Source organism: Panthera pardus, unplaced genomic scaffold (assembly GCF_024362965.1).
Source record: "Panthera pardus isolate Hobbes unplaced genomic scaffold, ASM2436296v1 HiC_scaffold_8, whole genome shotgun sequence".
Classification (NCBI taxonomy): Eukaryota; Metazoa; Chordata; class Mammalia; order Carnivora; family Felidae; genus Panthera; species Panthera pardus.
In genome coordinates, this window is record NW_026527013.1 from 4266765 (window position 1) to 4281248 (window position 14484).

The following is a 14484-nucleotide window of genomic DNA, read 5'->3' on the forward strand; positions in this document are numbered from 1 at the left end:
CTCCCAGCGCCAGAATCCGCAAGGGGGCGTGATCACGCCCTGGGCCGGTCTCCAAGCAGAGTCCGAACCGCGTGCGACTGTTTGGGGGCGTGGCCAGACTCGCGGGCGGCGGAAGATGCCGATCCCGGGGCTAGGATTTTAGCGGGACAGCACCTGTGCCCTGCCTGCGGCTGCCTCGTCCAAGCCCCGGGCCGGAGGAGGTAAGCGCTAGACTTGGGGGGCGTGGCCGGGGGGGAAAACACTGCCTGAAGGGCACTTGGCCAATCCGGAGCTGTACGATTGCCTAAGGGGCGTGGCCGTGGCCCTTTGGGTAGCTCCCAGAGACTCGCAGCCCGGGGCGTGGTCAGGCTTTCTGGACCGCAGGACCCGGACCAATCGTAGTGTTGGCTTCTCAGTGGGGCGGGGCCTGTCTCGAAGGAGTGGCCAATCGCGTTGCGGAAGCCTGAACTGGGCGGGCCGCAGGAGAACCAGGCCCGCCTGGGGGCGTGGTTTGTCAGGACGTTGGCCAATCTTAGAGTCAGGCCGGGCTCAGGGGCGGAGTTTCGAGGCGCCCAAACCATTGAGGGCGTTTGGGTTTGAGGAGGGCGCGACCCATCGGGCCGAGGCCAATCGCTCGGTCCGGAGAGAGCCTCTGGGGGCGTGGCCCACTGGGGCTGGGGGCGGGGCCTGGGCCCGGTTCCGGGCCGTCCCGGACGGCGCCGGGGCCATGTCGGCGCCGCAGCCGCTGCAGATCCGCGAGGCGAACGCACACCTGGCGGCTGTGCACCGGCGCGCGGCGGAGCTGGAGGCGCGGCTGGACGCGGCGGAGCGCACAGTGAGCGCCCAGGCCGAGCGCCTGGCCCGCCACGACCAGCAGCTGCGCGCTGCGCTGGAGGAGCTGGGCCGCGCCAAGGACTGGTGAGGCCCGGGGCCGGCCAGGTGGACTTCTTGAAGGACGTGGGCGGAGGCAGAGCCGAGGCTGGAAAGGGAGGAGAGGCGCGGGAACCGTGTACATTCACGTGTAGGCTGGACTTCCGGTGCAATTGAGAAAACAAACACCAAAAACCTCGAACTAGTCACCGGCATGCAAAGTTGAGGGGTGTCACACAAGTGTGGATTTCTAACTTAAAACAGAGCCCGTTTTTCCACAAGGCAAAATCGGCTCTTTTCCAGGGGTGCGGGGATCACCGACCTCCCCTTAGGTATTGGGAGCCATGACAGGTTTTGGAGCAGAGGAGGATGGGAGCACACCAGCAGTTCTGAAGAGCCCCTCTAGTTTTGAAGAGGCACTGAGGATGGAAAGGGATGAGACAAGCGCCCAGCGGGGGAGGGAGGTCTGGAGCCCAAGTGGGAAAGGGTTCGGACCTGGTTGGATCCATTCATTCATCTTTACCGAGCACCTATGTGCCAGGTAGGTTCGGCGCACCAGAGCCCCTAAGTGAGACCTACATAGCATAGCCCTCAAGCATACTAAGCAGTTACAAAATGGGGTGGTTGGGGTTGTGATGGAAGGGCACATAGGGTTCTGAGAGGGCCCAGATGGAAGGCTTCCTGGAGGAGGGGCCATCTAAGCTAAACAAATAGGAAAAGATGTAGGGGAAAAGGGACCTGCAGGGGAGCAACGAGGGTAGTGTTAGTCTGCTCTGGTTGCCATTACAGAACAGCAGAGACTGGGGGGCTTTAAACAACTGATTCCTCCCCCCCCCCCTCAGTTCTGGGGGCTGGAAAGTCCAACTGATAGGTTCAGTTCCTGGTGACAGATTGTCTTGCTGGCTTGCAGATTGCTGTCTTCGCTCTGTGCTCACACCGCAGAGAGCAAGCAAGCTCTCTGGTGTCTCTTCTTACAAGGGCACTAATTCTACGAGGGCCCCACCCTCACAATCTCATCTTATTTTACTTACGTCCCAAAGGCTCCATCTCCAAATACATCACATTGGGGATGGGTGGGTAGGGATTCAGCCCAAGAGTTTTGAGGGGACGCAAACATCCAGTCCATGCCAAGGGGGGCCTTGAAGCAGTGGCGAGGAGCAGGGCCTTTATCCTGATGGTGATGGGGAGCCCCCCACGAGGTCGGGAGCAGGGAGAAGAATCTCTGGTCTCCTTGGTACCACAACTGCCCTGTCTTGCCTTCCTGCCAGTGAGATTGCCGCTCTCCAGGAGCAGCTGCTGACCTCCGAGGCCACGGTCCACAGCCTGCAGGCCGCCCTGCGCCAGAGGAATGAGCTCATCGGGCAGCTGCAGCCCCGGGCTGAGCTGCTGCAGGACATCTGCCGTTGGCGGCCACCCGTGGCCGGGCTGCTGGCCGCCCTGGCCGAAGCCGAGCGCCTAGGGCCCTTGCCAACTGGAGACCCCAGCCACCCACCCCCCAGTGGGCCCGGTCCAGGCCTTGCCAACAGCACTGGGGACGAGGAAGACAGGAACCACCTGCAGCCTGCGGTGTTTGGGACCACCGTGTGAGCCCTAGAGCACAGATCCCACAACGGAGACACACTTCCACTGCTGTGGGTGTCCTCAGGGGTCACCTGTGTCCGAGAGGGGGCCCCGTGGCACAGCCATAATCCTTTCCAAGCACCAAAACCTGCTAAAAAGTCGTAGGTTTCAAGCAGGCAGCCCGTGGGCCAAAGGCAGATGTGTAGCCCAGAGAGTTTTTTGGTTTTGTTCTGCTCTTGTCGTTTCTTAAAGATTTTAAATAATCTCTTTGTGGGGCTTGAACTTCCAACTCCGAGATCAAGAGGCCCATGCTCTACCCACTGAGCCAGTCAAGTGTCCCTTGTTTTTGTTTTTAAACAAAACTTTAAGTCAGTCAATTTACTGAAAATTTGGCAATGTTTACACAAAAATCTGGATTTCTGGCTTCAGTCTTGGTCACGCCTGCTTGGATCTGAGCCCGGGATACCCTCTTCAGCCAAAGTGTGAGGTCCGATTGGCTCTCTTGCCTCTCTTAGGGCCAGATGTGCGGCCCCTGAAGCATCTGACATCTCTGTCGCTTGTGGCGGCAGATGATCGAGTTTTGCTCCACCTTTTCCCCCTGCCCTGATTCCCGTTCCTTCCGAAGCACCTCTCGTCCCAGGCTAAAGCTTTTTCTTTCTTATCCTTCGTCCCACTCCAGAATTGGGAACCTCAAGACTTGTTCCGTTTTGCCCTGGTTGTAGGAAGACAAATTTTTAATGCTAGATTTTTCTCTCCCCCTAACTCTGTCCTTCTGTCAACCTTTAGCCCAGAAGGCAGAGCGTACGTGTGAGACATTGTGAGATGTTGGCAGCTAGGCTGTGCTGCCCCGGAAAACTCAGGCATCCCTCAACCTTTTCTTGATACAGTCCTTCCTGAGGGACTTCCCACTGGCTCTTCCCTCTGCCTAGAACATTCTTCCCCCAGATGTCACAAGGACCAGTTCCTTGTCCCTCAGATCTTTGCTCAGAAGTCACCTCCTCAGAGGGGTCTTCCCTGATTGCCTTATCCGAAGTGATTCCCATCATTCTGTTATCTCTATGGAACTTCTTGTCACCAGAGTGTCAGCTACTCGAGGGCAGGGTTCCTGTTATCACCAGGAGGAGGTTCCTGGGACCTCCGTAGGAACAGGATGGGTTTGTGGGCCCTGAAGGGAGTTAGCGAACCCCAGCACATCTGATGAGCCCCCTGGTCAGTTTAGGTTTTGTAGCAAGCAGCTGGCTCCTTTTTATATTTTCTAGAGAATCTTTTTTTTTTTTTTTTTTTTTTTTAAATCTCATTTCCCTGCTGCCCCTTCTTGGCCAGAGACATCCAGGGTGCCTGTTTTTGTTTTTAAATCAAACCAGGGAATCCTGTGCCTTTCTCTGCCCAGCCGAATGAAGCGCCCAGCCCGGTACCACGTAGCCATTTGCCCGCCTCCTTACTCAGGGAATTTCACACCAAGAACTGCCAAGGGGCAGGGCCTGTTTTGGCCTGGAAAGGTCGGTGTCCCTCCCCAGCCCCCAGGATGGTGCTGCCTGCCCGCCTGGTGTCTCACAGTGACCCCTCAGTGTAGGAACAATGGCCCCATTTTCTAAGGATGACTAAGGGGGGGCTGCTCGTATGAGGGAAAGGCAGGCCGAGGCCTGTCTGAGCTCAAGAATAAACTGAATGATTTCTTGGCCTTGGTCCTTCCTCCTTCCTCCTTCCTGGGTGGGGACTGGAGGGGCGGCCCGGGTGCCGTTCCGGGGTCAGGGTGGGGTCCTGCCTGGCGGGGAGACACAGGTTACAGCCACGGGGGCTGGTGTCTAATCTTTGCGGCACAGGCTCGCCCCATTTTACAGGTGTGGAAAGTGAGGCTCAGTGTGGGCCTCGGGGTCGGGAGGACCTGGAACACTTCCACGTCCCGGGGGGTTATTGTTGAGATTCTGATTCTCTTCAAGATGAGGCGGTGCCAAAACAGAGTCACAATGGCTGTGGTTCATATTTGACATTTTTCTATGGGAAAAAAATGTGATTTTTGTAACCCGCGTGGAAAACACAACGCAGCAGTTCTCTGCCTACTCGAACAATTACGGGCCGCGGGAGGGCACCAGAATTTTTGCTGTAGTTTCACATACAATTGACAGCGTTGCATCAGCTGTGGCCCGAACCGTGGTGCTGGGGCGCGTGCTCTCTGTGGATTGGTTTCTGATACCACCGTTGTTCTGTGTCTGAGTCCAGGCTTCGAAAAGCCTCTGATGACCTCTCTGGGTGTCTGCAGCTGATGGGTCCCCAAACGGGGCCCACGTTTTAGGTCCTGGGAAATCCAAAGTCATTTTCGGCCCCATCTGTGGGTTTGAAATGCTCTCAGTTGGCAAAGGTGTCCAAAGTCTCGATCGGAGGCCTTCCGCGACCTTGGTGGCCTTGGTTCTTCTCGGGCATCGGCGGGGGGGGGGGGGGGGCCAGAGGCACTTTGTCACTTGGTGCCGTAGTCCCCTGGCTCCCCCAGCTTATTATGAGCAAGACCACCGGGTGACGTTTGAGCACTGAAAACCGACCACCAAAAGACCCACATCGACAAAAACACCACAACTGGCCTCTAAAAAACTACCAGGAACTTCTCTGACAATGTTGAAACATCGTAAGGCTGCTGTATCCTGGCTCAGGCACACTGATCTGAAAACGTGGACGTGGGCCTGGGCCACCTCAAACCCCTTTGAACCTGGATCCCTCAGCAGCCTTGGCTGCTGCTGCCCTGTGAAAAGGGGCAGGGGGCCGGTAAAGCCCAGAGAGGGCAGGGAACCTGTTCCAGGTCACACAGGAATTGGGTCTTGAGCCTCCTCGGCCATGACCTTGCCCCTCTCCATCCAGGACCCTGGTCCTTGTAGGGCTTTGGCCCACCCCTCCTTCTTATAGCCAGGAATAGGGACCTTTCTCTTATAGCCAGGAAGGGTGACCCCCGACTCCCCACCTGGGTCTGGCTTTATCCCAGACCTGGGCACTGCAAGGCTGGGAGTGAGCAGAACAGAGGCTGGGCAGTGGTGCCCGCGAGAGCACTGCCCTGTCTCTCTTGGCCCGGCCACTCCGCTCCACAGGGTGTGCCTAGGGCTACGAGGGACCGGCACAGTGAGAGTTACAGCCGGGGCCCCTCCCAGTCTCCTGAGCCACCATCCCTTAGCAACAGTCCTGCCGGGCAGGACGCGTTGCCAGCGCTGGGCAAAGTGGGCAGGAGCCAGAGGAGTGGCTGTCTGGCTTCCAGAACAGACGCGGGGCAGGTGAGCAGGTAGCGGGCCAGGGCAGGCTTGCGGCACCTGACCACAGCCTGGCCGGCAGAGTGGGAGCCCTTCCTCCAGCTCTCTCCAACCCAGCTCCCCAGACAGCCCTGACCCAGCATGGATGCTGTGGACGCCACTGTGGAGAAGCTCCGGGCACAGTGTCTGTCCCGAGGGGCCTTGGGCATCCAGGGCCTGGCTAGGTGAGCTGTCCCCTGAACCTTCTCGACCCCCAGCTCCAGAGACTACCTTCTAACTCCGTCCCCCCGCCCCTCAGGTTTTTCCGCCGCCTGGATCGGGACGAGAGCCGATCCCTGGACTCGGGGGAACTCCAGCGGGGCCTGGCTGAGCTGGGGCTGGTGCTGGACGCAGCCGAGGCGGAGGGTGTGTGCAGGCGCTGGGACCGTGACGGCAGTGGGACGCTGGACCTGGAGGAGTTCCTGAGGGCACTGCGGGTGAGGCCCTGGGCCCCGCGGTCCGGAGGGTGGGCCTGCCCGGGACAGTGCGGACACCGGATGTCCGAGGGCCCTGGTGGGTGGAGGGGCCCCCCAGTTACTGCCTTCTCCTCCCCAGCCCCCCATGTCCCAGGCCCGGGAGGCGGTCATCGCAGCTGCGTTTGCCAAGCTGGACCGCAGTGGGGACGGCGTGGTGACCGTGGACGACCTCCGGGGGGTCTACAGTGGCCGCACCCACCCCAAGGTGCGAAATGGGGAGTGGACCGAGGAGGAGGTCCTCCGCCGCTTCCTGGACAACTTCGACTCCTCTGAGAAGGACGGGCAGGTGGGTGCCCCCGGATACCCCTGCCCCCTCCGCCCCGGTGTGTGGTCTCCACTTACAGCCCGTCCGCCCCCAGGTCACTCTGGCTGAATTCCAGGACTACTACAGCGGCGTGAGCGCCTCCGTGGACACAGATGAGGAGTTTGTGGCCATGATGACCAGCGCCTGGCAGCTGTGAGCAGTACACACTTACCCAGCCAGCACCATCGTAGTGTAGGACCCCCACCCTGGCCCCCGGGCCCCGGCCCCGCTCACCTGGGCTTCTAGCTGCACAGCGCCCAGGGTGGGGGGGCTACAGAGGAATGTGGAAGATTGAGGCTGTGGGACCGGCCGGACCGGGTCTCAGAGGACCCAGCTTGGCCATCAGGTGGAAGGAGGACAAAGGTTCCAAGGTTGGGTCACTGGCTCAGAATCCCTGTCCCTGCTGTGCTGACCTCAGGCCTCACAAAGCCACTGCAGATGCCCCCCACCCTGCTTCCTCCCGTCTCTGCTCAGTGAATCCTCGGCCCTGCCAGCAACGCCCTGCCCCTACGCGTGCCCCCCCACCCTGCCCCCACCCAGGGAAGCCAGACTGCCGGGGACAAAGCAAAGCTCAGCACGGAGGCGGCCGGTCTTGGAAGGCAGCCAAGCGTGGTGACCTGCCCGGACGTGCAGTGGGGCCCAGGGGCCAGGCTGGCCCGGGAGCCGGAGGCTGTTCTTGGCCAGGCTGTCTGGCTTCCTGAGGCCCCTGGGGCATGCAGGAGGCCAGGTTTTTAGTTAAAAGTTTTAATGTAGTTCCCAAATACATTTCATATGACAATCTTACATAAATGTTCCAAAACACATGGGCATTATCTGGTTTTACTTGTCACTAGTTGGCTAAGGCTTAAAGCAGAGAAGTGTGACCGGATCTGCTGGGAGGGCCTTTGGTGTCTTCCCATGGCTCAGGCTCAGGCTGCACACGACCGACCCGAGGTGTGGGTGGTGTAGCTGCACAGATGAGGCCTTCTCACCCTCTGAGGGCAGGGCTGGGCAGTTTCCTCTGAAATCCCTTGGGGCCCGGTGCACAGGACCATCTTCACAGGCCTTCCCAGGTGCATGATGCCCGGCTGGCTCTTGGCCACGCTCCAGGGTGGGGGGTGGGCATAGCGCCTGCTCCCGTGGGGGATGGCCGGTTGCCGGGAACCAGTCCCCTGCCCCCTCCTCGAAGGCCCTGCCAAGGTCCCCCTCTGCCTCTCACAGAGGACCCCAGCCCTGGATGGTCTTGGGGGCGGTGAGGTCCAGGGCTGGGCAAGGAATGGCCAGCGGCAGGAAGCAGTTCTGCGCCTGGGTGCCAGATGGTGGGTGACCGACGTGATGGGGACAGGCAGGAAGGTGCATGGGGACCCTCCCAGGGTCCAGCGACCCTTTTCTAGGTAAGCTCTCTCCAGGTCTGGGGCCCAACCCCTCAACACGTCAGCACTGGGCCTGAAGCACCCCTGGGTAGGGAACGAGCGGGGGCCTGCCCCCCACCCCAGCACAGAGGCCAGGAGCACAGGGAGGAGGAGGATGTGGCCCAGGATGGAGCTGCGCCCAATCGATGCACAGGAGAGTCTTAACCTAAGAAACCAAACACAAAGCTTCGGGGAAAAAAAGATCTAAAAACATAAGCCCCAAATCAGAAGGTGGGAAACTGGAGACAAAGATGGTGGTTAACAAAGCGTCCAGCAGGCCCAGTGTTTATACTCGTGTGGACAGACCCGCCTGGGTGGGCGGCGGCGACAGAGGCCGGGGACACGAGGAGGGAGGGGTGAAGAAACAAGGTGTCCCAGTCCCAGTGAGAAGCCGTGACAAGTCTTAATGTGCCATTTCGATTCAAAGGAGGGGAGGGAAGAAATGTTCTTTTTCGTTTTGCTCATCAATATGATGAGGTCTCGTGTCCCAAACCACATTCAGGCAGTTCCCGAGTCTGCTTCTGAACGGGACATGCGGATCCGAACTGTGGCCAACCCAGCGGGGAGTGTGGTTCCCGAGCCCCACGCCTCAACACTGCCGGCGGGGCGGGGCGGGGCGGGCGGGCGGACAGACGGACAAAGCAGCAGGCTCGCGGGCAGCCGGCTCCCGGCGCTATGTGCTCCCGGCCGTCTGCCCGTCCCCTTCATCGCCAGGACCTGTTGGGAAGCAGCGGCCTCACCGTCAGGTCCCCACCCTGGACGGAGCCCCATTCCCCTTGGCCAGGCCCCCCCACAAACTCCAGGGCGGGGACCACCAGCTCACCGCCTCCGGTGGCCCCTGATGGAGCCAGGACGTCCTCGTCACTGTCGTCCTCGTTGGATGGGGCTGCCCCGGGTTCGGGGGCAGGCATCTTGGCTTCCTGCTCCTGCTCCACGCGGCTGCGCAGGGCCAGGATGCGGTGGTGCAGGGCTGCATACAGCTGGCCCGTGTCCTTGGAACTGGCCTGGGAGAGGCGGAGGGAAGCGGTGGGTTGTAAGGCCTCTGGGTTGGGCTGGCTGCCACCATATCCCCAGGCTGTGTCCGGGGAGGACAAACTCAGGGACAGCGGACGGAAGCCCCTGCTGCCCCGGGGCCCGTCCTCCCCAGGGGCTCGCACCGCTTGCGGCTGCACGGCGCTGGTGCTCATGCTGCAGGGCTGCTCTGGTCGTTCTTCCACCCATCTGTCCCGACCCGCTCCTTCTGGACACTGGCTGGCCTGCAGGCCACCCTATCGGCCCCCTGGGCCACAGGGCGCCCCACAGAGGGGCGGCGCTTAGTGCGGCCCTGCGGTGTGCCGACTGGGTGCGCCCGGGAGCCTCCCTTCTGTGGGGGCGCAGGAGGGCACGGCCCTCGTCCAGGGCGCCGTCTGGCAGCTCCTCTCCCCAAGAGGTCAGCAGCACCCCACCCCGTCCCCAGGGCTACTCACTGAGATCAGGAAAACCTTCACGCCCTGGTCCTCGGTGTCCATGGCTGTGATGCGTATGCTCTTTTCGCTGGCCTTGTCAATCTGCATCTGGGCCCACAGCTTGGTGTTGAGGATCAGCCGCAGGCTGCCCTGGGTCCGCATCACTGCAACCAGCAAGGCCACTCAGCCCCGGCCCCTGACCCCCACCCCACAGCCGGCGAGGAGAGCAGACACAACCCGGAACGAAAACATCCCAGGGGTGAAACCCCACAATCCCCTCGAGGCCCGCTGAGCCGTAGCCCCCCACGCGCCAGGCCAGCCCTGGACTCCCTAGCTCCCCCATGGCCACGGGTGGGCTAAGAGGCCGCCATATCCACTGCGTGGAGGGTTCCGTTGGCCCTCCCGGCAGGCGCCAGGACGATGGCTCCCTTGGGGAAGGGGGGGATTAGGGGGAGGTGGGGCCCGATAGGGACAACCGCGGGCTGGGCACGGGCGCTTTTTTAGGGGACCCCTGACCGGCCCCATTCTCAGGGCAGCCCCAGCCCCGACCCTGTGGCTTTCTGAGAAAAAAGACCGAGGCCAACTGCGGCTCAGAGCTTCCACCAGGAGGGAGACAAAGACAGAGGGTGACACATGGTGAAGAAAAAAGAGGCTACAGACCTTCCTTCTCTGGAAGAACCACCCCATTCTACCTGCAGCGGGCCCAAGGCCGCTGTCCACCTGCCGGCTCTACCAGAGCCCACCCTCCCCGCATGTGCCCTGACCCTGCGGACATGGCGACGGCTCGTCTTCCTGTCAGCCCACCCCTCCCCACCAGACGGAGCAGCTCGGGCCAGCTCAGGGAGGCTGCAGGGTGGGGTCCTGGGCTCCTAGTGACCAGACTCCCGCAAGTCCACTCCCCGAGCCCTCTGCGCCCAGTGGGCCCACCTCCGAGGCCAGGTGGAGCGCTTGGGACGGGCTGGGGGAAGGAAGGTCTGTGATGAGGATCAACAGCCGTACGGGGTGACTGAAGTTACCGTTTGATTTCCTTTTCCTTTTTGCCCCATAAAGCAACCGGCACTTTTACTATTAAAAACAAGTTCGAAAGTTGCTACGTACTCGTCTACTTTCACACCCACAAAGAGGAGAGTCGCGGGAGAGCTGGCTGCGAGAGCCTTGGGATCAAGGCCTGGGCCTGCAGGCCACGGGGTGTGGGTGCCAGGGGCTCTCCCGTGGGGATCCGCCCTGGGATCTTGCCCTTCTGGGCGTGGGGACCACTGCACCACCCCAGGCCCCCTCCACGGCTCACCTAGTCGGGACTGTAGTGTCCCATCGTCAGTTGACGCCATGTCGTTGAGTCTGAGCAGCCCCCGGCCTCTTTCCACCCACGACTGTGAGGCCTTGTCAAAGACAAACAGCTTACACTGGATCTGGAACACAGGGCAGCCCTCTGGGTGAGCAGGGCCCCGGCGGGGGTGGACAGCGGTGTGGACAAACTCCCCAGAGCCTCCAATCTACCGAGTGAACTAGCAGGCAGAGGTCAGCAAACTATGGCCTGGGGGCGGGGGAGCGGGTCACGTAGCCCTTGGCCAGTTTTTCTTTTTTTTCCTGTTCTCCAGCGAAGATGAAGTCTACATTTTCAGAGAAACATTAAAAAAATCACTAAGGTCGGGGCACCTGGGTGGCTCAGTCGGTTAAGCAGCGGACTCTTGATTCTGTCAGCTCAGGATGTCACGGTTTGTGAGATGGGAGCCCCACGTTGGGCTCTGTGCTGACAGCGTGGAACCCGCCTGGGATTCTCTCTCTGCCCCTTCCGCTGCTCATGCTCTTTCTCTCAGTGAATAAAAATAAAGTTAAAAAAAAAAAAAAAAAAAAATCACTAAGGAAATAAAGCTAAAAACCACAATGGGGTACCACTTCGCCCCTGCTAGGAGGGTGGCAGCAGGCACTGGGGAGGGTGTGGAGAAACCGGAAGCCTTGCACACGGCTGGTGGGATGAAAACCGGCGTGGCGGCTGCAGAAAACGGTTGTGCAAAATGTCAAAGGTGGAGGTACCGCACGGCCCGGGGTTTTAGAGAAACGACACGTATCTTCACACGTGAGCCTGATACACGTTCACGGCAGCACGGTTCGTAACAGCTAAAAAGCAGAAACCACCTAAATGTCCACCAGGCACGGGCACGTCCCTCAGCCACGAGCAGGAGCGAGGCGCCCACACCTACCGCCCCGGGGACGGACCCCGAACACACGACGCTCAGGGAGGGAAGCAGCCACGAGAGGCCACGCACGGTGTGAGTCCACGTGTGTGAAACGTCCAGAACAGGCCCATCCACCGACAGGAAGGGGGCTCGTGGGGGCCGGGGCTGGGGAGGGGGTGGGAGGGCTGACTGCTAACCGATATGAAGTTTGTTTTTTGGGGGCAAAAATGTTCTATTTTGATAGTGGTGGCAGTTGCACAACTATGTGAATATACTAAAACCACTGAATTGTATGCTTCAGAAGGGTGAATTTCATAGTACATGTGTTCTATCTCAATAAAGCTGCTATAGGTGTATAAAAACGGAATATACCACAGAGACCATGCCTGGCCCTCCACATGAAGTGTGCAGATCTTTATCAAGCTGCTCTCTTTATACGGGTAGACTTCAAAACAATGCTGAGTGGGCAGAAACAGCAGTAGTTCTAAAAGCCCTACACCGGCGCCTGGGTGGCTCAGTCGGTTAAGCGTCCGACTTCAGCTCAGGTCATGACCTTGCAGTTCGTGAGTTCGAGCCCCGCGTCGGGCTCTGTGCTGCCAGCTGAGAGCCTGGAGCCTGCTTCAGAGTCTGTGTCTCCCTGTCTCTCTTTGCCTCTCTGCTGCTCACACCCTCTCTCAAAAATAATTAAAAAATTAAAAAAAAAAACATTAAAAAAAAATCTAAACCCCACATTAAAAACTCTGATGCCCTACAGACGCAACTCATAGACACACGCACATATGTGTGCGCAAGAACGAAAGGCATGAGGCCCACTAAAGTGGCCGTGTTGCCTCGGGACGCGGAGGAAGACGGGCACAGGGGAGAGGTGGGGACAGAGGCTGGGTTGCATCTGTGGTCTCCGTTCCCTAGTAAGACAACATGGGGCGCCAGTGTGACAAAATGTTCCCAGCTGTTCATTCCGGGTGTTTGTTACAAGAGTCTCTGTAACGCCCCGAATCATTGAGAATGTCTCAAAACCAATCCTTCTACTCAAAACCAAAGCAAGACTACAAGTCCCTTAGCGCTCGCTAAGCTCTCAGAAGCTCTGCCAACAAGGTCCTAAAGGGTAGGGCACCGGTACCTCTGTCCAGCCTGTCAGATGCACCGAGAAGCGGGGGGCTACTGACAGCCCCTCACGCTACCACCTAAGGGCCAGGAGGCCCAGAGGAGCCAGACACCCCCACCAGGCCCGCCGCACCTGTAACACGTTGCTCTCCGCTTCCTCCCCGGTGATGACTTCCACTTTTTCCAGCAAACACTTCCGGGCTGTTGCCTTGGTGTAGGCGGCTGCCGACTCGGCCAGGGACTCTGAAATGTTATTGGCTAAACGACATTGACTATTTATTTGCTGGGGGTGGGGGGGGGGGGGTGTGTGTGCGTGCGTGTGTACCTCACAGGAGACAAAACAAAACAAAAGGTCCCGGCTCCAGACCCGGAGCGGACCTCTGAGACAGGGCGGTCTGGCCCTGCGAGCCTGCAGGGCGACCACCTAGGAGCCAGCTGCCAGCACGGCTGCAGACCTCCCGTTGCTGGTTCCCCAGCACAGGACAGGACAGTGAGGCTCTTCCCACACAGCACTGGAGACTCCCTCTGCCCCCCACGCCAGGGCAAGGAGAAAGAAGGGGACAACCACCTCTACGACCCTCTCCCCCAGAGGCACCACGCAGGGCCATAACCTTGTGGTTTCAGGACGAACGTGTCCCCTCTCTGCTCGCTGAAAACCAGCACCATGCCGTGCTTTAGACTCTGTCCCAGCGGTCAGTTCACGTGAGGCTACCGCCGCTGCAGAGAGCTGGGGCCCCCGTCCCTCCCGGGCAGGGGCTTGGATGGACGGTGCCCTGTCCCTCGGTACCCTTCCCACGAGGCCGCAGGGCTGCAGCCTACCTTTCTCGGGGGTGGCCTCCTGGGACGAGGACTCGGACCCGGATTCAGCAGCTGCGTTTTCTCTGTTGGCATCTGAACTGACTTCATTTAACTTGGGGGGGCTCTGCAGGGCACACGAAAGCATACGGGTCGGGGCGCGTGTCTGGGTGCTCCTGGGGGCCAGCCGCTGCGGATCAGGAAACCTCTCTGCCGGGATGGCGGCTCTCGGCACTTTTCCTGCCAGGCAGAGGGCTTTGCTCTGCAGACGGCTTCTCCTTCACAGTTTTGGGGATCCACCCAGACCCGGCAGACGAGACTAGACAACCCCCTCCCCAGGGGGTGGGTTCCAACCTGGGGTCCCATCTCCACACAACGATCCTTGAGCATCACTGGGTAAAACCTGGCAGAAAGTACCCTCACGATACAGGCAGCTTGCCCTGTCCCCCTGTATGCTGTAGGCGAACCGTGCACTCTGGTCCCCAAGTGAGGCCTCCCCTGATGTGTCAGGGAGGTGTGTACCACCAGGTGACAGTCACCTTGGCTCGAGCTGCTCATCTCTGTAGGAGGCAGCTCTTGGCTTGGACTATTTCACTATAACAGAAAAAGGACAGTAGTGATGCTCGAGAAAAGCAGCAGGAGGCTCCTTAACGTAATGGGGACACAGGCAAAGGCGGATGTGACGAGGTGGGACAAGACAGCTCCCTAAACATGCTCACGATGGATGCAGTGGGGAAGGAAAGAAAAGGGAACAAAAATAAGGAAGCAGGTAAACTATTCTGGAACCCCATCTCAAGCCGGCCAGGCTTTCTGGGACGGGGAGGCAGCCTGAAGGCACCCAAGAGCCTTGGCCCTGGTGCGTGCAGGACACACGTGGGACACTGCAGGGGCCCAAGGCCACCTCACCAGACCCCCTCCTCCATGCTGCAGCCTCGTGGTCTTGGAGGGGAGCTGAACTCCCTCGGCTCCAGAGGTGGCTCCAAAAGCACGTGGCTAAGGACTCTGGTCCGATGGTGGTCACCGTAGCCGGCTTCGGCCAGGAAGAAGCATAGCCCCTGACTTGAGGGGAAGCCTGTCTTGGGACAAGGCTGAGCTGGCCGGCAGGGAGGAAAGG

At 59.9% G+C, this 14484-nt stretch overlaps 3 protein-coding genes across 9 annotated transcripts in view; 2 read left to right on the forward strand and 1 right to left on the reverse strand.

Moving 5' to 3' along the window:
- Positions 1-642: 642 nt before the first annotated feature.
- VMAC (vimentin type intermediate filament associated coiled-coil protein) lies at positions 643-4090 on the forward strand. The gene is made up of 2 exons (XM_019430761.2): positions 643-897; positions 2118-4090. Exons 1-2 carry the CDS (start codon positions 707-709, stop codon positions 2434-2436), a joined length of 510 nt encoding a protein of 169 aa, XP_019286306.1. The 5' UTR covers positions 643-706; the 3' UTR covers positions 2437-4090.
- A 1081-nt stretch (positions 4091-5171) lies between these two features.
- On the forward strand, positions 5172-7261 carry CAPS (calcyphosine). Its single transcript, XM_019430760.2, has 4 exons — positions 5172-5863; positions 5938-6115; positions 6234-6440; positions 6514-7261. Exons 1-4 carry the CDS (start codon positions 5781-5783, stop codon positions 6613-6615), a joined length of 570 nt encoding a protein of 189 aa, XP_019286305.2. The 5' UTR covers positions 5172-5780; the 3' UTR covers positions 6616-7261.
- Positions 7262-8118: 857 nt separating this feature from the next.
- RANBP3 (RAN binding protein 3) overlaps positions 8119-14484 on the reverse strand; it is a 54452-nt gene continuing 48086 nt past the window's right edge. For 4 of the 7 annotated variants that reach the window (XM_019430754.2, XM_019430752.2, XM_019430757.2 and 1 more), the window contains 6 exons: positions 13395-13497; positions 12709-12833; positions 10583-10703; positions 9316-9458; positions 8673-8853; positions 8119-8566 (listed from right to left, as the gene is read on the reverse strand). In XM_019430754.2, the coding sequence (XP_019286299.1) occupies positions 8523-8566; positions 8673-8853; positions 9316-9458; positions 10583-10703; positions 12709-12833; positions 13395-13497 (717 nt within the window). In that variant the 3' untranslated portion in view covers positions 8119-8522. The remainder of the gene's footprint in view (positions 8567-8672; positions 8854-9315; positions 9459-10582; positions 10704-12708; positions 12834-13394; positions 13498-14484) is intronic. The other 3 variants (XM_019430756.2, XM_019430753.2, XM_019430759.2) reach the window with 1 other exon arrangement.

Bases quoted from the DNA above. Each gene is read 5' to 3' on its own strand.
- CAPS (XM_019430760.2), top strand. From the start codon at position 5,781: ATGGATGCTGTGGACGCCACTGTGGAGAAGCTCCGGGCACAGTGTCTG. The intron at 6,116-6,233 runs GTGAGGCCCTGG...TCTCCTCCCCAG, and splicing joins AGTTCCTGAGGGCACTGCGG to CCCCCCATGTCCCAGGCCCG. The intron at 6,441-6,513 runs GTGGGTGCCCCC...GTCCGCCCCCAG, and splicing joins CCTCTGAGAAGGACGGGCAG to GTCACTCTGGCTGAATTCCA.
- VMAC (XM_019430761.2), top strand. From the start codon at position 707: ATGTCGGCGCCGCAGCCGCTGCAGATCCGCGAGGCGAACGCACACCTG. The intron at 898-2,117 runs GTGAGGCCCGGG...CCTTCCTGCCAG, and splicing joins CTGGGCCGCGCCAAGGACTG to TGAGATTGCCGCTCTCCAGG.